A 22,542-nucleotide genomic window follows, 5' to 3' on the forward strand; every position below is an offset into this window, starting at 1 on the left:
AAACCATTTCATTTCATTATTTATTGTGAATACTACCATTTATTAAATAATAAATGCAAAATAATAATGGTTTTGATCATAATGATTCCTTGCTTTTATTTTTCATTGAGGATTTCTATTTATTATATTTCCAATTTCAGCATTTGAATTTTCTCAAAGTGTCGATTTCAGATCTTTACTTCAGTATTTTGGCAATAAACTGAATTGATTTTATCATCAATTTATAAAGTCTTTTTTAAACATACATTGCTCACTTAAACATGTTCGCTAACCATCAAAATCCCTCAGTAAAAACACTCTCTTCTCCCTGATTTATGCAATCAATTAAAAGTAGACAACGAGATGGTCGCGCATTGTATTCTTCCACAACTAAACTGAAGAGATGTAAAGATCCTTCTTATCATTCCTCTATGCATGATTGATTCAAATAAAGAATATAAAAAAACACTTTGTGCCAATCTCAACTATCTAGAATTAGTTGGCGAAGGACTTGAAGCCTAACCAAAAAATCAACGAGGAACAAATCGAAAGAAACATCTTATGCAATGCTTCAAACTAATGAAATCTTCATATGGGGGTCGACACTATAAGTGCATATAAGCAACATTTTGTGCCTACCTTCAGAGTTCACACTAGTGAACTCGCTTCATCATCTTTCTCGGAATCCTCCAGCGGGTACTGCTGCTGCTTCTGTTTCTGTTTCGACGAAACCGGATCTTTGCATTGGGGAATCAGCTTCAAAATGATTCCCATGGAGATCAACAGAAGTCCAGTAGAATGCTGCTCTGTCAAAGGTTTTGTGAATATTATGTAAGACAGCAGAAGTGTGACGGCCTTTCTTGCTGTAGTCACCTAAGAAACACATCAATTTTACGCGATTAAGTTTTTCCAATAACGAGGAGAAGCTGCTGAGTGACCAGACATACCAAGGCAGTTGTTGCAGCACCAAATATCGCGACAAGTGATAACACCGATACTTGACCAATGAAAGTTGCCATGGCTTCGAAGACTAACACCGCATAAACATACAGATGCTGCACTCAGAGATGGGAATAAAAACAATCGCAACTCAAATGACAGATTCTTTTCAAGTAATTTGAAGTAGAACAGAACATATTAACTTGTGTCTTTTTCATGTTAAGCTGAATGATCCTTCCAACTTAGGCTTCATGTTTTTTCGAGCTTTAGAGTTAATAATATGGAAATTACAGAACTCCATCAAAGAACCTACTAGATAACTAAGATTTCACATGCACAATGCAACAGCACATGATTTAATCTAACTAATATCGAAAAGACTTCAAATTGTGGATGCCGAACACCTCACCTTATTGCAAGAGTTCCAGGCCTTGAAGAGTTCCCCAGTTAAAAGCATCGGTGGAATCAGTAATGGGAGTCCCACCACAGTTGAGCAGAAGAGCATCTCCATCTATCACATATTTGACAGAAACCAATTCAGGTCAGAAAGGCAAATTTTAGCATATACGAAGAAATACCTCATTAATACAGGAAACAAGACCATAGAATATGGAATCACCTGAGTGGTTTCTGGATTCATGGTAAATATAGCCTCCTGCAAGTTGCCCACAAATGAGTCCATCACAAGGGCACTGCTGACCATCACCACTCCTATCACACTAAAGTTGGGAGACGTCTGGGCATCAGCCAAGGTGAAGAGGATGAGGCCTGCAACAAGAAGCACTGCTGAGATGTATTCTTGCGCTGGATATTTGCGTCTAAGACCTGGAATGAAGGCGCCCATTACCATAACCGGCAACACCTGAGACACACCACACAACTTGTTCATAGATCGTACTTTCAGTTTCACAATGAATACATCTTCTACTCCAACAAGTTATCTTATGCTAATGAACAAGAAAAGCAATGTCGTTAAACTCGAAAGCATGTCGAACTAATTTAACCATGGACTCCAATGGAAACCATATGTTTTCAAATTCTAATAGTATCGGATGCAGGTAGTTGACATAAATCAAATTTCAATGGCATCAACATCAAACATTCAGAACATTAAACAGACAAACACTACAATTGCATCAAATCTGAAGGATAATCAAACAGCCGAAAGAAGTATGAAAACAGACCTTGGTAGATTTAAACATCAGCTGTGCTGGGTAATTCAAGAAGGCCAGGGACCCTTTGGTTAATCCATGCGAGCCCATAAGAACAGTGGACAACTTAACATAAGTCTTCCATGGATTCGCCATCTGAGTCGTGGTGAAGCCCTGCAGGTGAATTAGGGCAAGATACACAAATCCTTGCACAAACGTGAAGTACCAACCGTAGCTGCAAGTAAATAGTAGAAAATCAATTTAAGAAACTTAATCAAGATCAGGAGTAAACTGAAATGGCTACTGAGAACGATACCTGAATTGCAATCGATTGTAAACATATTCCTGAAACAAATAAACAAGGAAGAATTGAGCAAAATATAGCACAAATTTGGTTGGGTGAGGTAAGCGATCTCAATAAGATCAGATTAGATTCATGAAAAAAGAATCGAAGTAGCGGAATAAGAATCGCATTAGAAAGAGAAGAGATTGCATGTAGTAGAAAAAACCTTGGACAGCACCCGATTCATGAAAAGAAATCGAAGTACCTCACAAACGCCATTAACAAGGTACCCGAAGAAGAAACCAGACGAACACAGAAGGAACTGCTGCCACTTCGGCCTCCCGGTCAATGAGATCCCAAACAAAGACCTAGTTTTCTCTTCTCCCTTCATCTCTCTTCCGAAGAACTGGAGAACAGAGTAGCAAATGGCAGCAACACAGCGCTTCCCGCCTTCAAGAACACCAAAATAAGATCGAAAACACGAAGGAAGAGAAGAATTGCGCCGCTTTTTCCACCGTAAAGAACCGGCGATCCAATCCGAATGGCGTTCTTCTTCTCTCCTCGCCTCTCCTCTCTCCTGTTCAATGCATTTAAGGAAAGAGAGCGAGCTTTCGGTTCATGGAAAATAACCAAAAAAGGAAAATATAAAAAAGGAAAAATGAGCACGATATTTGCTATTTACGAACGGTTGCGATCGGATGGGGCAGGGGATCGACGGCTGCATCAAAACACCGACGCATCGTTTCTCTCTGGAATCTGAACCGTCCACGTCGTGTTCGACGGACGGCATTTACTGCGAGATATCGTAACTCTTTCCCCCGTAACAGGGGGGGCATGTCTCGCACGGGAGATGAGACACGTGTGGAGCGGCGCGGCATTTGTCACGTGAAGACGTGAACTCACTTTCTCCCCCCTGGTATTGTTTCCTAGGGTCCCGTGTTTTTGTCCAGTAATGCAGAGGTATGAATGGAAGCGATTTTGAAAATTTGTCCCGGTAATGTTGCATGTTCGCTGGTGTCGGAAATTGAGTTTTATTTAATTAATGTAGAATTAATTAGAGTTGAGATCTTCTGTTTCCAAAATGATGTGTCTCCTCATCGATCGGACGATCATGGTGACCTCGTGATGTGCACTGTATCTTTGAGATATGATTTAACCCGTACGAGGAGACATGGGGACATATCATTTTAGGGACAGAGGATCACAACTCAATTAATTTGGGTTCATTAAATGGAAATTGAAGATGTCATTAACGGCAACTATGAGCTTTGGACACCTCTGGAGGGTATCTTATATTTCTTTAAATATTGTTACTCTCAAATATTCTTTATTATGATCACAAATATTTAAGAAAAATATTTAGTATTATTTTGAATCTTCACAAATATTTAAAATAAATATTTAATGTTATTTAGCAGGGTTACAAGTCCAGCTACGCAGTCAACGGCCAAGTCCACAAGCTCACCGGCCGTGAGCCGCAGCCTAACAAGTAACAATAGGCAGGGCTTGTTGGCAGTTCATGCGCTCAACACCAAACAGTAAGGAAGCTTGCGAGCATGCCATGAGCTTGCGACCAGTTGTTAGACTCACAGGTAGAAGAAAAGGGCGGTGCACGAGAGGCGGTTGGGAGAAAGGTGCGACTGGTGCTCAAGAGACTATCCTGTAATTTCCGGCAAGTTGGAAGATTGTCTAACAGATTGAACTTTGAAACTTCAAGCCTTGAATACGACCAATCCAAAAATCAAACTTTTAAGGTCAATTAGCACGCTTAATAGTGAAAAAAAAATATGCAATAATGTTGCACTGACAAGATCTGTTAAACTAAATTGGAAGCACGGTGGACAGTTCGATAACCGAGTAGGAATCAACGTTTTCCTCCACCACCTCCGAGCTTAGGTCCTTTCGAAGCTTGACCTCTTGGTGCACTTCTTGTCTGCGTCTTCTGTGTCTTTGCAGCCAATTCAACCTTCTTTGCGTTCTTCTCATCTTTAGTTTTCTTGATTCGCTCTTTGATTTCGCTGCAAAATTATCACATACACAGCATATTGTTTTAACAGTTGCATAAAAGAACAAACCTTTGAAAGTTCATACCGATCAAAGATTTATCCAAAAATATTTCATTAGTTTGCTAATTATAGTGCATTCATACAGTTTAAACTCTAACATGGAACAAAAAAGTTCTTATATTTCAAATGGCAAAATAGGACAGTGCCTAGTTTTTAGTAAAATTTTGGGCTAAAATATGAACTGTAAAATCTTAACATGCAGTCTCTGATTTCTACATATATAATGCTTTTAATAACTAGCTAATTGACTTTAAATCATAGTTGTCAAAATGACGCTGAATTACCAAGTTCAAACTTGTTCGAGTGCATTCCTTAGTAACAGTATGCCAATTCACTTATTTTTAGGGTATCCAGGAAAGGTTATGTCAGTAACTATGAAAACAGTACTAGTTTAGGCAAAACTAGTTTAGGCCTCTGCAAGTATGCATAAAATTTAAAAAAGCTACTATAACATAAACATCAATTGAAAAAGTGTAATTAAGAATTCTGACAGTAAGAAACGAACAACCAACAAGAACCTAGTAGAAGAAGATAGTAACAAGGTCTGCATACCGCAATGCAGCTTCCCTTGCAGCATTTCGTACCTCTGGCTTCTCAGACCTCTTCTTCTGAATTACCTCTAGAGTAGCACCAACAATAGACCTAGAATAAGGCTTTTTTGTGGTCCGGCGCTTCTTCTTCACAGCTTCAGCATGAATATCCTAAAACGTAGAAATAAGTGATCAGCTGCTTTAGAGCATCATACAAACATAAAATATACTAAATCACCTTCTTATGCTGCTTTCGGTACATTGCTGTCCAGCAGAGCTTTGCAGGCTTAAGTCGGTTGTGAAAGTACCTCTTGCATTTTGAATTGGAAAAAAGAAAGACCTGCAGTAACAAGTAGATAAACGTTGGAAAACAATTTCAGTATCCTTCACATGGGAGCTAATTAGTAATTTTAAATTCAGCATTCACAGCCATACTTAAGCAGTAGGATTTTTTTCATACTGGATTCAGGCAATAAACCCAGCCTAATTGTTAGGCAAGGAAGTTGATAATCAAATGAAGATTTATCCATTTAGAATGTTGCAGCAGTGACTTATATTATGTCGCATGGATGATGATGAACAACTACGTTATAATGATACAAGTGGTTCACCTGAGAATCTGAACGCACAAAACGAATACCCTTTCCAGGATATATCTTGGCACCACTGAAGCGGCAGAGCTCAGTTCTATGCATAAATCAGAGAGAAAAAACCATGAGTATGTCAGCAAGTTTCACATAATAGGAACAACCAGATGCTACATCTTATGAAGGCACAAACAAGAAACATAAACACAGTCAAAAATGCTAGATATCATCTGTTGTAAGGTGCAATTAGATCACTAAAACTAATGAGTAATCCTTCTCTAACATAACAATTTTTTCCAAGTACCTTTTGAAAGAGTTGAGGAATTGAAAATCTTAAAGTACCTCAATTCTGGAAAATTACAAGGGCCTAAATGAACAGAAGTACCATGAGCAGAAAATAAGAGGAACATATTTTCTCTTATCCGTGCAAAAATTGTTCTTCTATTTCATTCTTTTTCGATCAGATAATTTACTGTTTCTTTGCTTATAATTCAAGCACTATGCATCTTCCATCGGGATCCAGAAGAAAACTAACATGATATAGCAATTCATAACTCTAATACATGTTTCAACATAAAAGTATCTGCCTCACATTCCTACTATCAACGCAACTAAAATGTAAAAACAGTCAAAGGAAGAAGTTTTAAACTTTCATGAACTCTTCCTTGTCATCAGAATAATACATTTTGTTCAAACATCACGAATTACGAGGGAAGTGCTATCCTTTCGTGTTAGAGCGTCGTCCATTTCCTCACGCTTACATGCAAGTCAGAGACTCTAGAATTTTTTTATACTCGAAATGCCGCTACAACAATGAAAAGCTAGATAATGCAATGCTAACGCTTCTTATATTAATCAAATCAACCAACAAGAGCTCAAATGCTACCAAAAAAAAGGTTGCATCTCAAAGATCTAATAAAAGCCTTCCGAAACGAATCAAAAAGCAATACTTTTGACGACCCCCATAAACCAGATCACGCTAGCTCAGAAAAAATAGAACCCGTATACTGGAATCGAAAAGAGTAAGAGAAGAAAGAATCGTACTTAAGAACCATGGCTGCCGCGGCTCTGCTACCCCCCGCTCACAGGACGGAAACCCTAATGAGACCCATTTATAGTAAACTTAGGACCAAGCCGAGTAGAGAGTTTTAGCGCCTCTGTGCTAAATTTACTAGAATGCCATTGTGGACCTTGGGCCGTTGGACCGCTTGCCGGCCCAATCTAATGATTAAAAAAAGGATTTTAGAGTATTTTCTATTAATTTCCCTAACAAATATAAATTAAAAGATTTTTTTATTTAAGAGGGGTTATGATAATAAGTAGATGTTTAAGAGTAAAGCTATTTGCTCGAACTAATATATATCTAATTAGTAAAATTTGTAAAGAATTTTGAAGAATCTATCTAGTCTTTTTTTTTAATTAGTGTCTTATAATTTAACATTTTTTTATATATTTATAATAGTGCATATTCAAGTAAGATAACTTAAGATAATATTGCAAATCATGTTAAATGGAATCATAAAGTGACATAATAGAATCATTAAATTAGTTTACATAATTAATCTCAGACAATACAAGTTTGGATGTCTAATGATGATGCAATAGTTCTTCAATGGCTTCTCCAATCTCTTGAGCAGTAACAGCTTTAGGAGGAGGTGGGCGAGGATTGCGAAGGCAGTCTGTAAGCCTTTGAGCAAAATCAGCAGCAGATTGGAAGCGAAAGAAAATGAGAGCAATCTGTCCAAGGACTCCGCCGGTGAGTGTCAATATCGAAAGAGGTTCCATTGTAAATATAATGAAAATGTATGTCTTTAGGATAATCTATCGGAAAGAAAAGTAATGAATCTTGTGTGATTGTAAAGAGGATGCACAAGTGCTGCTTTTATAGTGTTAGAAAAGGCTAAAAGAGAAAGGAAGAAGCTAATTTTAAGCAATTATGTAAGAACAAACTTGTTTGATTAGATTGTAGATATCAACTAAAATTGTAAGAAAATAGGAGTTAGTTAAGAGATTTTCTCCCGTTTTTAGTCTATTAATAATTAATTATCACATCACTTTCTATAAAATCATATTAATGGGCAAGAATGATTAGTAGTCCAAGTCAGTCCATTCACCCCTCACCCTTATACAACCAGAATTGTCAAATAAATCGGTCCATGGTGAGATAGGATAAACTAATCCGTCAAAAATCCATCATCTGATGAGATGGGCAAGAAATCTCTAACCTAACTCAATATGAGTTACAGTTATATGATCAACCCATTAAAAAAATATAAATATAATAAAATATATAGAAAAATTTATAAATTCATACCATTGAATTTGATCATTTCAAAACTAAATATTTTTAAAATTTTAATAAAATTTCTAATTTTTTATTTTAACTTTCACTTTAAAATATATATAATCATAAATCCATATGTTATAATCCAATTTTAAAATTTATTTTTCCATCTCAATCCTTAGGCCAACGTGTGTAGTAGAAAAGTCCTTCTGAGAGGCTTTGGCAAAGATCAAGGCTGAGACCTGAAGTCGAAATGCTGAACTCGAGATAATCTAAAGCGTATAATTATTTTTCTTAAAGAGTTTATTGCCCCTACTATTTTGCTAGACCGGGTTATAATAGGCAATCTCTTCTAGGTTACAATAGATTCTCAAACAATAAAATAACAAGTTCTTTGGTTGTTTACACAAGAATAGAGAATGATTGTAATTAGTTTAACATGATCAAGAACACTTATTTATAGAGTTCTTACAATTAGCCATGAAAGGATACAATCATTCATTAGTCATGCTGGTTCATAAAAAAACACAACCATTCGCAATACAACCATTGGTTACAAAGGGATACAATTGTTCATATGTTAAACATTGTTTACAATGAAAATCGTTGATCATAAAAGGATGCAACTTTTCAAAATGCAAACTAAACCTCAACATTCTCCCACTTAGTTTGCAATGTAACTCCAAACTAACACTTACTGATATCATACATAAAAGAAAGTGACTTTCATCTTAAACTCTCTTATAAGGTAAATAAGTCACGAGTCCATGGCAAATGATTGGTGGCTCATTGCTTAAACTAATATTCAACCATGCCATAAACTTATCACACATATGAACCATCAAACACATTCTCTTATTCACACACTTTTAAGCACATTTACTGGCTATGTGCTGATCCTAGTTTCATAATCATTTACAAAACTTTACCCCATAAGTTTATTAAAAGCGACACCACTTCTTATAATTATATAGGTGGATATTATCTCTAAGTCTTATTAATTAACCTAATAAAACACTTATGATATAATTCCATTAAGAACCTAAATTCAACCTACTCACTTAAGAGTAACAAAATATGCACCTTGAACTTAGAATGGTATACACGGACTAGGTGCTCACAATCATTTAATAACTTATTTTTACCCTTTAAACCTCTCAATCTAGGATGTACTAGAAGGAGGTTGGGTTCTCATCATTAAATAACTTTAGATTAGGGGGTTCAATCCTATTATGGATGTTGTCAAACTCACCAAATCTCTTTCTAGAGGTTTGGTAAACAGATCCGCTAAATTCTTATGTGTTCTAACAAACACAATAGAGACAACATCATTATTAAGCATTTCTCTAATAAATGCATGTCTCAAACTAATATGTCTAGATTTTCCATTGTACACTTTGTTCAATGCTCTAAGCATACTATCTTCACTATCACAATACATGGTGATCCTGTCCGAACCAGGGGTCAACGAACGCTGGGAACGTGGCGCTCCCTGGTGAATCCTCGAGTGCTCCGGCGAACCTGCAACAAAACCGAGCCGGGAGGGGTGTCCCGGCGACGGCCCTCCGACGCTCAAGTCAGACGAGGGAATAGATGAAGGAAGTGGCTCAAAGATGAAGACTCGTGTATCTCCGGTTGAAGAAGTGGAGGCCTTATATAGACTTCTGAGGAGGCTGATGTACATATACCGAGGCACACACACGTGTCCTCAACCCATACCCAGTATGGGCTTGTCAGAGGAGCTTGCCTGACTCCTTACTGCTACAGTACGAGCACGTCTTTGATGGGACAGTGAGCATGTCTTTGATGGGACAATGAGCCCATGTCCTTGATGGGACAGTGAGCCTGTCTTTGATGGGACAGTGAGCCCATGTCCTTGATGGGACAGTGAGCCCATGTCTTAGGATCCTGCATATCATCTGCTGTCAGAAGATGTTCCTATCCTTGCCTTTTCTTACTCCCCGTCAATCGTCCGACCGGTCGGCCGTTTCCTCGCGTCCGGCCGATCGGATGTTCTGATCCGCGCGGGAGCTTCCGGGTCATGTGCTCTGGACTGTTCGCAGCGTTGATGTTTTATTCCTTCGGCCAAGAAGGCCCTCTGCTCGGCCTTTCCTACTGTTCATCATGAGCGTCGGAACCCCGCCTCCGGCGGGGTATATTGCTTCCGCTCGGAAGCCTCAGCTGGTCGTCGCCCTCCTTATCCGCTCGGCCAAGGCCTTTGGCCCTCCTCGCGGCGTTGACTCTGCTAAATGGGGTCCCCCATTCTTACTACCGGATCACTTGCCTCCTCTTCAAGTCTAGTCGAAGGAGGCAGTGAGTCCGACTGACTGGACTATGTGTCCGAACGGGCGGTCGTCATCTTACCGCCGCTTATGATATACCTAGAGCCGTTCGGCCCTCATAACTCATCACCCGCTCGGCTCTTCGTTCTGAATGTCTGGGCCTCCAGCGTGGATGTTTGCTTGTCTAAATCTTCTCGAAAATCGCACAAATCTTTTCCATTAAGTCGAAGCATGCGCGGCATGGGCGCATTAATTGCGCCTGGTGACAGAGTGCCACGTGGCTCTTCTCGCGTGGCGGTGATGATCCGTATGATGGGACGCGATTACTTTGAAATGGACGGTTAGATGATAACCTCGTCTCTCGTGACTTGCATCCGACGGACGAGGTCGATCAGCCTCGTTCGCATAAAGCCTTCGTCTCCACCCTTACGCCGCATTTCTCTGTTTCATCGCTCGTCCTCCGTCGAAGGTGCCCGCGGCTGCTTCATTCCGGTTGTCCTAGCTTTCGCCTCTTGGTGGTTTTCGGCTTTCTGGTGATCTTCTCCGTTCACCTTTCCTCAGTAAGCTTCTCCCTTCCTTTCGTTCGGCCTTTCCTTTTCGCGTGGAACTCCTTTCGTTCCCCTGCTTGCGAACTCTTGTCTGTCCTCCGTTTCCGAGTTTCCTTCGGCTTCCTTCTTTCTTTTTCTTGATACTTCAGTCATGGCAAGTACTTCCGTACCCACTGTGGATGTTCATGGCCCTTGGTATATGACCATGGAGAGTCGGTTTGATGAAGAGGGTGCTCGGCGTCTTGTTCGGACGTATGGGATCCCTGATGACCATGAAATAATTATAGCCGACCCGGCCGATCGGCCCCATAACCCGCCGATCGGTACCATTTGCTTTTTTCTGGACCAATTTCAGGGCGGCCTTAGATTTCCTACCCATCCCTTTATTTTGGAGGTTTGTAATTATTTCCGCATCCCGCTCGGCCAACTTGTGCCGAACTCCTTTAGGTTGCTGAGCGGGATGGTTGTCCTCTTTAAGCTGCACAGTATCCCACTTGACCCCAAAATATTCCACTTCTTCTTCTACCCCAAACAATCCGAGCTAGGCACTTTCATTTTCCAAAGTAGAATAGGCTTTAAATTTTTTGATAATATGTCGACTTCCAACAAGCACTGGAAGGAGTTTTTCTTCTATATCCGACTTCCCGAGCGGCCAACATTCAGAACCAAATGGCAGACCGCTGTGCCGACCCAGCTGGAGCTCGGCAAATTCAGAAGCAATCCGGCCTACCTTCATGCGGCGAACTGGTTGTCTTGTCAGCGGTACAAAATCGACCAGTTGCTTCTCAAGGGGGTGTTATACATTTTCGGATTATCTCCCGTTCGGGCTAATCTCCCCTACCGCATGAGTAAGGACTTTTTACTCTCTTCACCTTTTTTGTCTAACTGATTTTAATTTCTTCCATTGCAGCTGAAGTCATGTGGCGCTCCAAGGCCACCGATCATCTGAAGTTGAAGGCCGTGGAAATTGAGGCGGCGACTAAAAAAGAACTCGCCGAGTGGAGCTACCGGAGAGGGGGGGACGCAGTCCGCCCCTGAAACAGAAGTTACCCCATCCGCTTCAACGGAAGTTGAGGCGGACCCTGTTTCCTCTGCCCCAGCCGAGCTGGGGGTCCCCCAGGTCGGGGATCCCCCACTGGAAGTTCGGCGAAAACGTCAAAGAGACTCCAGCCTTCCGCCGACCCAAGAGGGTGTTGGTTGCTACTCGGAAAACCTATAGGTTCCACTGTACAAAAATTTTGTACAAAGGTCTGAACCTTTTCCTAGCTACCATGTGTTCTTTTAAATTAAATTTTGGATCGCCTGCGGAACTTAACACGTTTGATCCAAAACTTAACCTATTTGTTCTTTTAGGTTTTGACTTGGATCTCCTGCGGAACTTAACACGTTCGACCCAAGTCTCCTTAAGTTACTAATTCCATTAAATATTAATTTCCATAAAAGGTTCCCAGTACTGACGTGGCGAGGCACATGGCCTTCTTGGATATGGGAGCAACCACCACCGACTAGACAAAACCTTTAATAGAAAACTAATATTTAATTTCCTAAAATAACTTTAGGTTAACCAAAGAGAACAATCAAATCACAAGGAAAAGAAAGAAACAAAAGAACACAACTTCGAAAAAACATATTCGAAATACTAGAACGTAAGCCTCTTGTATTTGGTATTATTTCCATAAATAACTAGCATGATGCGGAAATAAAAATTACTAGTTATACCTTGTAGAAAAACCTCTTGATCTTCTACCGTATTCCTCTTCTAACCTCGGACGTTGTGTGGGCAACGATCTTCCGAGACGAGAAACCACCAATCACCTTCTTCTCCTCCTAGCTAGGTTCGGCCAACAAAGAGGAAGCTTCACCAAGGAAGAAAATCAAAATACTAACCAAGCTCCAAGAGATGCTAGCTTTCTCTCCTTCTTCTTCTTCTTCTCCGAGTAATATCCGGCCACCACAAGAGCTCCAAGGAAGGGAGAGAGGTTCGGCCACCACAAAGAGGAAGAAGAGAAGAGAGGATGGCCGGCCACAATACCAAGGAAAAGAGGGAGAGAAAATAATAGAGGTTGTGTCTCATGAAGGCACCCCTACCCCTTCTTTTATATTCCTTGGCCTAGGCAAATTAGGAAATTTAATTACAATAAAATTTCCTTAATTTTTCTTGACATGAATTAATTGAGAAAAATAAAACAAAATTTCCCAATTAACTTGAGATGGCCGGCCACATCATTGGAAACAAAAGAGGACAAGTTTTAATCAACAATTAAAACTTTCTAATTTGTTTCCGGAAATTTTTAAAAAATAAAATTTCTCTTTAAAATCTCTTCATGGTTGATAAAAGGAAATTTCTATAATTTTAATTTTATCAACATGTGAATAATTTTTAAAGAAAAAATAAAACATCTCTCCAATCTACAAATAAGGAAAGAGATCTAATCTCTTTCTTTAATCTTTTGTAGATCTTTTACAAGAGAGATATTTTAATTTTAATTCTCTTTAAAATATATCTTCCACATAATAATAAAAATTAAAATTAAATTTCTTTTTAATTTTATTTGGCCGGCCCTACTAGCTTGGGTTCAAGCTAGGGCCGGCCACCCAATAATATACCTAGGCCGGCCCTAGCTTGGTTCCCAAGCTAGCTTGGCCGGCCCCTTATTGGTGGGTATAGAAGGTGGGTATAGGTGGGTATAGAACTCTATAAATAAGAGGCTACGATAGGGACCGAGAGGAGGAATTGATTTTGGTCTCCCGATAAAATTAAGCATCCCGTGTTCGCCCCGAACACACAACTTAATTTTATCAATGATAATTCATTCCACTAGAGAACTATCATTGAACTACCGCACCAATCCCAAATTACATTTTTGGGCTCCTTCTTATTATGTGTGTTAGTCTCCCTGTGTTTAAGATATCGAATGTCCACTAATTAAGTGAGTTACTGACAACTCATTTAATTAATATCTAAGTCCAAGAGTAGTACCACTCAACCTTATTGTCATGTCGGACTAAGTCCACCTGCAGGGTTTAACATGACAATCTTTATGAGCTCCTCTTGAGGACATTATCAACCTAGTATCTCTAGGACACAGTTTCCTTCTATAATCAACAACACACACTATAAGTAATACCATTTCCCAACTTATCGGGTTTATTGATTCAACGAACTAAATCTCACCCATTGATAAATTAAAGAAATAAATATCAAATATATGTGCTTGTTATTATATTAGGATTAAGAGCACACACTTCCATAATAACTGAGGTCTTTGTTCCTTTATAAAGTCAGTATAAAAGAAACGACCTCAAATGGTCCTACTCAATACACTCTGAGTGTACTAGTGTAATTATATAGTCAAGATAAACTAATATCTAATTACACTACGACCTTCTAATGGTTTGTTCCTTTTCCATTTTGGTCGTGAGCTACTGTTTATAATTTATAAGGTACTGATAACATCATCTTCTATATGTGACACCACATACTATGTTATCTACAATATAAATTAAATGAACAACTACAAACAAATGTAGATAATTAGACCAAATGTGATTCTTTATTCATAATAAATGTTTACAAAGCTTAGGCTTTCAGTATACATTCCAACAGAGGGTGGACCACATGCGCCGATCGGGGTAGCTTCGCCAGATCGCACGCCGTCGCAGATAGGGACTCCAGTGGCCTCGCCCACCGCACAGCCCTCTGGTTCTCCTCCACGAACTCGCCGTCGCTTACGACGGTTGGGCGAAACCTCTACCATAGGGGAGTCCTCGGGCAAGGCGAGTGCGGCCGAGGAAACGCCGTCCGGCCACCCGACCATCAAGACTACCCTCCGATTTCCATTGGAAGAATATTTGCTGTCCGTCGATCGGCCATCAAGCCCCGTACATGAAATAACCCTGACGGGTCCGCTCGCCAAGCTCTTCGAGGATGCCCAGATTCAAGTGGCCCTCATGACGCCTAAGCAGCTCGGCGATAACAACATGCAGCAGGCCACTCAGGTGAATTCATTTTTCTTTCTGTGCCATGCTACTGTCCGGTTCCTCATTTTATTATTTTCCTTACAGCGCTGGGCTGAGCAAATCGCCACTAGCCATCGGCTAGCCGAGCTGGAGGATCTCCTAGAGAAACTCCAAGTGTCGGGGGGTCCATCGGCCGAGCGGGAGAAACAAGCCCGCGAGGCCGAACAGAAGAAGGCCGCCGACCTGTCTACAGAGGTGGCTCGGCTAGAGGGCCAAATCAAGAAGCGCGAAGCGGATGCCAAACGCTCTACTGCTTGGAAGAAGCGAGCGATAGCTGATCTGGACAAGATGAAAGTAGATGTCCGTGCGCTAGATCAGCGATCCAAGGATCTGGAGGCCCAGCTGAACGCCGAACGGGAAGACCGTTCGGCAGAACGCACAAAGGCTGAAATGGACTTGAAGGCAGTCCAAGATTCCTTAACTGCTTCCCGGGCGGTACTCAGAAAATATAAGGAGGGAGAGCCGAGCCGCCTAGTAGCAGCGTGCCAGGACTACCTCCGCTCGGAACGATTCGGCGCAAAATTCGGCGGCAACGTCTCATCAACCTTCGCCGAGGCGGTCAAGGTCACCGTGGCGTACTTGAAGAAGGGTGGCCACCTTCCTACGGGAATGCACATTCCCGCCTCCGACCTGGCGGCCATGATTGACGATATCTCGGATGCCTTTTTCAATTTTGAGGACCCGGAGTGAGGCGAGTTCTTCCAAGTACTTACTGTATTTCATCCGCTCGGCGGATGTAAAATTTTTGTACGTGCCGTTCGGCCTAATTGTATTCCTTTGCTTCCATTTTTGTCGGTCCTTTATTGCCCTCTTCTGTCTATTTGGTGCTCATTTGTAGAGTTAGTTAAGCTATACGTGTCTCCCACTAGACAACCGATCAGGTTAATCAATTAACTCGTTTTCCTCGAAATCGTTTAGCGCTTGGCTATACTGTTTGCATTCAGTGAATGCGAAGTATTAACAAACCGACGACCGATCGGACTTAAACAATTTAGTTTTTGCGAATGCTCGTTGCGCGGATGTTTATAGACAATCGGCGCGGTTCTCGATTTTTAACGACGGAGCTCGTCGGTCTTCCGCTCGGGGATTTATAGACGCCGGCTCGTCTCTCGATATTTAACGTCGGTGCTCGACGGCGCGGATATTTATAGCCGGTCGGCGCGGCTCTCGATTTTTAACGACGGGGCTCGTCGATCTTCCGCTCGGGGGGTTTATAGACGCCGGCTTGTCTCTCGATATTTAACGACGGAGCTCGTCGGTCTCCCGGTCGGAGGGTTTATAGACGCCGGCTCGTCTCTCGATCTTTAACGACGGAGCTCGTCGACGCGGATATTTATAGCCGGTCGGCGCGACTCTCGATGTTTAACGACGAAGCTCGTCGGTCTCCCGCTCGGAGGGTTTATAGACGCCGGCTCGTCTCTCGATCTTTAACGACGGAGCTCGTCGGCACGGATATTTATAGCCGGTCGGCGCGGCTCTCGATGTTTAACGACGGAGCTCGTCGGTGCGGATATTTATAGCCGGTCGGCGCGGCTCTCGATGTTTAACGACGGGGCTCGTCGGTCTCCCGCTCGGAGGGTTTATAGACGCCGGCTTGTCTCTCGATATTTAACGACGGAGCTCGTCGGCGCGGATATTTATAGCCGGTCGGCGCGGCTCTACGGTTTAACGTCTGGGCTAGACGGTCTCCCGCTCGGAGGGTTTATAGACGCCGGTTCGTCTCTTGATATTTAACGACGGAGCTCGTCGGCGCGGATATTTATAGCCGGTCGGCGCGGCTCTACGGTTTAACGTCTGGGCTAGACAGCCTTCAAGGCTAACTCCTTACCAGGTCGAGCGACCTTGGCCTTCATAACTCATCTCGTGCTTGAACTATTTTTATGCCCGGCCGAACAGCACGGGTCATACACCCTTTCCTCCCAGCTTGGAGAACGTACTCCTGGCCGAACGACTCAGGATTTGCTTCGTCGAGCACCTTGGCTCGACCAATATACCTCCGTCTGAACGGCACGGAGCCTTCGTTCATCGGTGACGGTGCCATATATTTGTTCTCTTGATTCTTCATTTCTGCATTTCCAGTATTCGGTCGAAAAAAGTACACAGGATGATTTACACTGGTACACCTTTCATCCCGCCCGATAAGGCTGGAGGTGGTTCGTGCTCCACGGCCTATCCAACTGCCGACCGTCTTCATCCTCCAAATAATACGCACCCGAGCGGAGTTTTTCGGTGATTTTGAAGGGACCTGCCCACGGAGCTTCAAGCTTGCCGACGTCGCCGACCAGTTTGACTTTTTTCCAGACAAGGTCGCCGACCTGGAATGACGCGGCGGTTGTAGTTTTGCTTCATTCGTTGACGGTATGCCATCAGCCGAACAGATGCCTTGGCTCGCTCCTCGTCAATCAAATCCAGCTCCATGTTCCTCCGATCGGCGTTGCCTTCATCGTACAATTGGACCCGGACGGACTCGACGCCGACTTCAACTGGATGAAAAGGTGTGACGCCCGTTGCTTCCTTAGGAGTCGTCCGGATGGCCCATAAAACGCCCGGCACTTCATCCGGCCAACTCCCCCCCACGTGGTCGAGCCGAGTGCGTAGAATACGGAGAATTTCCCGGTTGGCTACTTCGGCTTGACCGTTGCTTTGGGGGTATGCCACGGACGTGAAGTGTTGCTCGATGCCGTAGCTTTTGCACCAATCTTCTAGCACCTTCCCTGTGAATTGCCGCCCATTGTCGGAAACCAACCGGCGAGGGATACCGAACCTACAGATGATGTGTTGCCAGATGAATTTTTTGACCATCTGCTTGGTGATCCTGGCTAGTGGCTCGGCCTCCACCCACTTGGAAAAATAATCGACCGCCACCAGCAAAAATTTCCTTTGCCCGGTCGCCATCGGGAATGGACCCACAATATCCATTCCCCATTGATCGAACGGACATGAAACGGCTGATGTCTTCATCTCCTCTGCCGGTCGGTGCGAGAAGTTGTGATACTTCTGGCATGAGAGGCACGTAGATACTATCCGAGCGGCGTCTATTTGTAAGGTTGGCCAAAAATATCCAGCTAGCAAAATCTGCTTGGCTAGTGATCGTCCGCCCGGATGTCCTCCACACGATCCTTGATGTACCTCTTGGAGGATGTAAGCCGAGTCTTCCGAGCTCACACACTTCAACAGCGGGCGAGAGAAAGCCTTCTTGTAGAGCTGATCGCCGATGAGTGTGAACCGACCGGCCCTCCTCCTGAGCAGCTGGGCTTCTTCCCGATCGGCAGAAGTGGTGCCCGAGCGCAAAAACTCTATGATGGGTGTCCTCCAGTCGTCCGGAAATCTGAGGCCTTCCATCCGGTCAACATGTGCCACCAAAGATACTTGTTCCATTAGCTTCGGGATAATGACCGGCGTCATAGAACTTGCTAGTTTGGCCAACTCATCGGCTACCTGGTTCTCCGTTCGGGGAATCTTCTTGATAAGAACCTTGCGGAAATTAGCTTTGAAAGACGCCTTCAACTATTTGAAGGTGCCTTAAAGTTGGCAAAGCAACTGTGAATCTGAATAAAGTGTCACCTGACCGGCTCCCACATGCCGTGCTGCCTGTAATCCGGCTATGAGGGCCTCATACTCTACTTCATTGTTGGTAGCTTTATAATCCAGCCGGATGGATAAGTGCACCTTTTCTTCTTGAGGCGAGAGCAGTAATATTCCAATCCCACTTCCGAGCCGAGTGGAAGACCCATCCACATATATTCTCCATAGAGCTTCCGGCTCTGGCTTTTGCACTTCGGTCACGAAATCAGCCAAGGATTGCGCTTTGATCGCCGAGCGGGGCTGGTATTGGATGTCAAATTCACTTAGTTCTGTCGTCCATTTGATGAGCCGTCCGGATGCTTCTGGATTCAACAGCACCCTTCCTAGCGGGCTATTCGTCCGGACAATGATGGTGTGAGCCAAGAAATATGGTCGAAGACGCCGAGCGGCTAGAACTAAAGCAAAGGCCAACTTCTCGAGCCCGGTGTAACGAGATTCAACATCTTTTAAAATATGGCTCAGAAAATACACCGGCTGCTCTTCGCCGCTCGCCCTCACAAGTGCTGAGCCTACAGCATGCTCAGTTGACGACAGATAAATATAAAGTGACTCACCCCCGATCGGCTTGGCAAGTATAGGCAGAGAATTAAGATATGTCTTCAATTCTTCGAATGCTCGGTCACATTCTTCATCCCACTGGAACTTAGTAGCCTTGCGCAGGATCTTGAAGAATGGTAGGCTCCGGTCGGCGGTTTTGGAGATGAATATGAACAAATCAGTTATCCGACCGGTCAACCGCTGCACTTCCCTTGTATTTCTTGGAGGCGGCATGTCTTGCAGAGCTTTCACCTTGCTGGGATTAGCTTCGATTCCCCGCTCGGTCACTATGTATCCCAAGAAACGCCCTCCTTTTGTTCCGAACAGGCACTTTTGAGGATTTAGATTGACTCCATATTTGCGAAGCGTTCGGAAGGTTTCTTCCATGTCCTTGAAGAGATCGGCCGCTCGGGCGGACTTGATAAGAATGTCGTCCACATAAACTTCCAGATTCCGCCAGATCTGCTCCTTGAACACTTTACTCATCAAGCGTTGATAGGTGGCCCCGGCATTCTTCAATCCGAACGGCATCACATTGTAGCAATATGTGCCGTCGGCCGTTACGAAGCTTACTTTTTCTTGATCTTCCCGGGCGAGCGGCACTTGATGATAGCCTTAGTAGGCGTCAAGCATACAAATTAATTCGCAGCCGGCCGTAGAATCCACCAGCTGATCTATCCGGGGCAGGGGATAAAAATCTTTAGGGCATGCTTTGTTTAAGTCCCGAAAGTCGATACAGACTCTCCACTTGCCGCCCGGCTTGGAGACTAATTCTACATTAGCCAGCAAGCTCGGGAACTGCACTTCGCGTATATGGCCGACCTCCAGAAGTTTCTCTACTTCCGCCCGGACGATTGCATTCTGCTCGGCACTGAAATCCCTTTTCCTCTGCTTCACTGGACGAGCGTCCGGTCGGACATGCAACTCATGCTGCGCTATGCTTGGGGAAATTCCGGGCAACTCATGTGTCGACCAGACGAAGACATCATGATTTCGTTGGAGGCATTGGATCAGCTCCTCCTTCTGCTCCTCCTCCAGATCAGAGGCAATAAAAGTCGTGTTCTCCGATCGGGTCGGATGGATCTGAACTTCCTCCTTTTCATCATAAATTAAAGCAGGAGGTTTCTCGGTTATGGCTTGCACCTCGATCCGGGGCGCCTTCCGAGCGGAACAGCACCGCCGAGCTGCTAGCTGATCTCCACGTACTTCTCCTACTCTATCCTCCACGGGAAATTTGATCTTCTGGTGGAAGGTGGAGACAACCGCCCGGAACTCGCTGAGCGCCGGTCGTCCCAAAATGACGTTATATGATGAGGGAGAGTCCACCACCACGAAGTTTGCTGTTCGCGTCCTCCTGAGCGGCTCTTCTCCCAGTGAGATAGCCAGCCGTATTTGTCCGACCGGCTGCACTTCGTTACCCGTGAACCCGTAGAGCGGCGTTATCATGGGCAGCAGCTCGGCTCGATCAATTTGCAGCTGATCGAACGCCTTCTTGAATATAATGTTGACCGAGCTCCCTGTGTCAACAAATATGCGATGAATAGTGTAATTTGCTATTACCGCTTTGATGAGCAGAGCGTCGTCGTGGGGCACTTCTACTCCTTCTAAGTCTCCGGGCCCGAAAGTGATTTCCGGTCCACTTGCCCGCTCTTGGCTACAACCAACTGCGTGGATCTGTAGCTGCCGGACGCCCGCCTTTCTGGCTCGGTTGGAGTCTCCTCCAGTCGGCCCACCAGCAATAACGTTGATCTCGCCTCGGGCAATATTGCTTCTATTCTCCTCTTCCCGAGCGGACGGTCGGGACCGTTCTCTGGACGCCCGTCGATTCTCCTGTCTCGGAGACCGATGCCGATCGGGCGTCTGTTGATGTCGCCTCTCGGTGCGTGTCCGGTCGGCTTCATGGGTCCTTTGTCTCCTGTCGATGGGAGGAGACCGCCGTTCGGCATTCCTGGGAACGGGATTAGCCACGAAGGGAAGACTTCGACAATCCCTCGTGTTGTGCGTATCCGTCTGGTGGAAGGAGCAGAACATAGGGGTCCATCTCTTCTTTGGCTTGGGCCGAGCGGCAGCTACCTCTTGTACGTGTGATCTGGCATGGGGGGATCGGATTGCTTCAGCCCTCGGTCCTCTTGGCGGTTGATGAGCGGCCAAGGGTCTCCGCTCGGCAGGAGGAGCCCGTTCGGTTGGTGTTTCTTTCTTCCTGGCTGCCTGCGCTTCCTCCACGTTGATATATTCATTGGCCCGGTGCAACATATGATCATAATCTTGGGGCGGCTTTCGGATGAGCGACCGGAAGAAGTCCCCGTCCACAAGGCCTTGCGTGAAGGCATTCATCATCGTCTCCGATGTGGCCGTTGGAATATCCATCGCCACTTGGTTGAATCGCTGGATGTAAGCTCGAAGCGATTCTCTCGGCTCTTGCTTGATGGCAAACAAGCTGACACTTGTCTTTTGATAACGCCGACTGCTGGCGAAGTGGTGGAGGAAGGCTGTTCGGAAGTCCTTGAAGCTAGTGATGGATCCGTCCGGCAGCCTCCGAAACCACCGTTGAGCCGATCCCGAGAGAGTTGTAAGAAAGACTCGGCACTTTACTCCATCTGTATATTGATGGAGCGTAGCTGTGTTATCGAACTTACCCAGATGATCATCCGGGTCTGTTGTTCCATTGTACTCGCCAATCGCCGGGGGCGCGTAATGTTTAGGCAGAGGGTCTCGTAGAATAGCCTCCGAAAATTGGCGATTAATCCGCTCGGGAGATAAGTCCGCTCGGGGAGCTTTCCCCTTTCTGGCGTCTCGTCTAGGCATTTCGTCGGAAGAAGATCCTCTATCTCTCCGAGCTGGTACGGCTTCAGGGGTGCGGAATAAGGCCCGATGGAATGCAACGGTGGCTTGAGGTGCTTCCGCTCGGCCACCCGATGCAGATGTTGCTTGTTGCTTCGGCCGCTCGGCGGCTGCTTTCTGTTTTAGCTCCATAAGTTTGGCGGCCCTCATCTCGACCAGAGCGTCGAGTTCTTCCGTCGAAAGCGTCACCGTGTGTTGTCGTCCAGCCTCGTCCATTGTTCTCTTTCGGATGCAGGTGCGTTCCCACAGACGGCGCCAAATTGATCCTGTCCGAACCAGGGGTCAACGAACGCTGGGGACGTGGCGCTCCCTGGTGAATCCTCGAGTGCTCCGGCGAACCTGCAACAAAACCGAGCCGGGAGGGGTGTCCCGGCGACGGCCCTCCGACGCTCAAGTCAGACGAGGGAATAGATGAAGGAAGTGGCTCAAAGATGAAGACTCGTGTACCTCCGGTTGAAGAAGTGGAGGCCTTATATAGACTTCTGAGGAGGCTGATGTACATATACCGAGGCACACACACGTGTCCTCAACCCATACCCAGTATGGGCTTGTCAGAGGAGCTTGCCTGACTCCTTACTGCTACAGTACGAGCACGTCTTTGATGGGACAGTGAGCATGTCTTTGATGGGACAGTGAGCCCATGTCCTTGATGGGACAGTGAGCCTGTCTTTGATGGGACAGTGAGCCCATGTCCTTGATGGGACAGTGAGCCCATGTCCTAGGATCCTGCATATCATCTGCTGTCAGAAGATGTTCCTATCCTTGCCTTTTCTTACTCCCCGTCAATCGTCCGACCGGTCGGCCGTTTCCTCGCGTCCGACCGATCGGATGTTCTGATCCGCGCGGGAGCTTCCGGGTCATGTGCTCTGGACTGTTCGCAGCGTTGATGTTTTATTCCTTCGGCCAAGCA

General features: G+C 44.6%; 2 protein-coding genes across 2 annotated transcripts; both read right to left on the reverse strand.

The window, feature by feature from the left end:
* Window positions 1-418: 418 nt before the first annotated feature.
* Window positions 419-2,941, reverse strand: LOC122021225 (UDP-galactose/UDP-glucose transporter 4-like). Its single transcript, XM_042579317.1, has 7 exons — window positions 2,618-2,941; window positions 2,386-2,414; window positions 2,103-2,304; window positions 1,538-1,780; window positions 1,328-1,429; window positions 927-1,034; window positions 419-852 (listed from the first exon to the last, which is right to left on the reverse strand). Exons 1-7 carry the CDS (start codon window positions 2,741-2,743, stop codon window positions 628-630), a joined length of 1,035 nt encoding a protein of 344 aa, XP_042435251.1. The 5' UTR covers window positions 2,744-2,941; the 3' UTR covers window positions 419-627.
* Window positions 2,942-4,049: 1,108 nt separating this feature from the next.
* On the reverse strand, window positions 4,050-6,675 carry LOC122021772 (60S ribosomal protein L24). Its single transcript, XM_042579929.1, has 5 exons — window positions 6,580-6,675; window positions 5,560-5,635; window positions 5,187-5,288; window positions 4,971-5,119; window positions 4,050-4,370 (listed from the first exon to the last, which is right to left on the reverse strand). The coding sequence occupies exons 1-5, from the start codon at window positions 6,588-6,590 to the stop codon at window positions 4,217-4,219; spliced, it is 492 nt and encodes a 163-aa protein (XP_042435863.1). The 5' UTR covers window positions 6,591-6,675; the 3' UTR covers window positions 4,050-4,216.
* Between the last annotated feature and the right edge of the window lie 15,867 nt (window positions 6,676-22,542).

Source organism: Zingiber officinale, chromosome 9A (genome assembly GCF_018446385.1).
Source record: "Zingiber officinale cultivar Zhangliang chromosome 9A, Zo_v1.1, whole genome shotgun sequence".
NCBI lineage: Eukaryota > Viridiplantae > Streptophyta > Magnoliopsida > Zingiberales > Zingiberaceae > Zingiber > Zingiber officinale.

Coding starts and splice junctions, on each gene's coding strand:
- LOC122021225 (XM_042579317.1), bottom strand. CDS start 2,743: ATGAAGGGAGAAGAGAAAACTAGGTCTTTGTTTGGGATCTCATTGACC. Junction 2,305..2,385: donor TACAATCGATTGCAATTCAG/GTATCGTTCTCA, acceptor ATTTACTTGCAG/CTACGGTTGGTACTTCACGT. Junction 853..926: donor GTGCTGCAACAACTGCCTTG/GTATGTCTGGTC, acceptor TGTGTTTCTTAG/GTGACTACAGCAAGAAAGGC.
- LOC122021772 (XM_042579929.1), bottom strand. Junction 5,289..5,559: donor TTGTGCGTTCAGATTCTCAG/GTGAACCACTTG, acceptor TTGTTACTGCAG/GTCTTTCTTTTTTCCAATTC. Junction 4,371..4,970: donor GCAAGGGAAGCTGCATTGCG/GTATGCAGACCT, acceptor ATAATTTTGCAG/CGAAATCAAAGAGCGAATCA.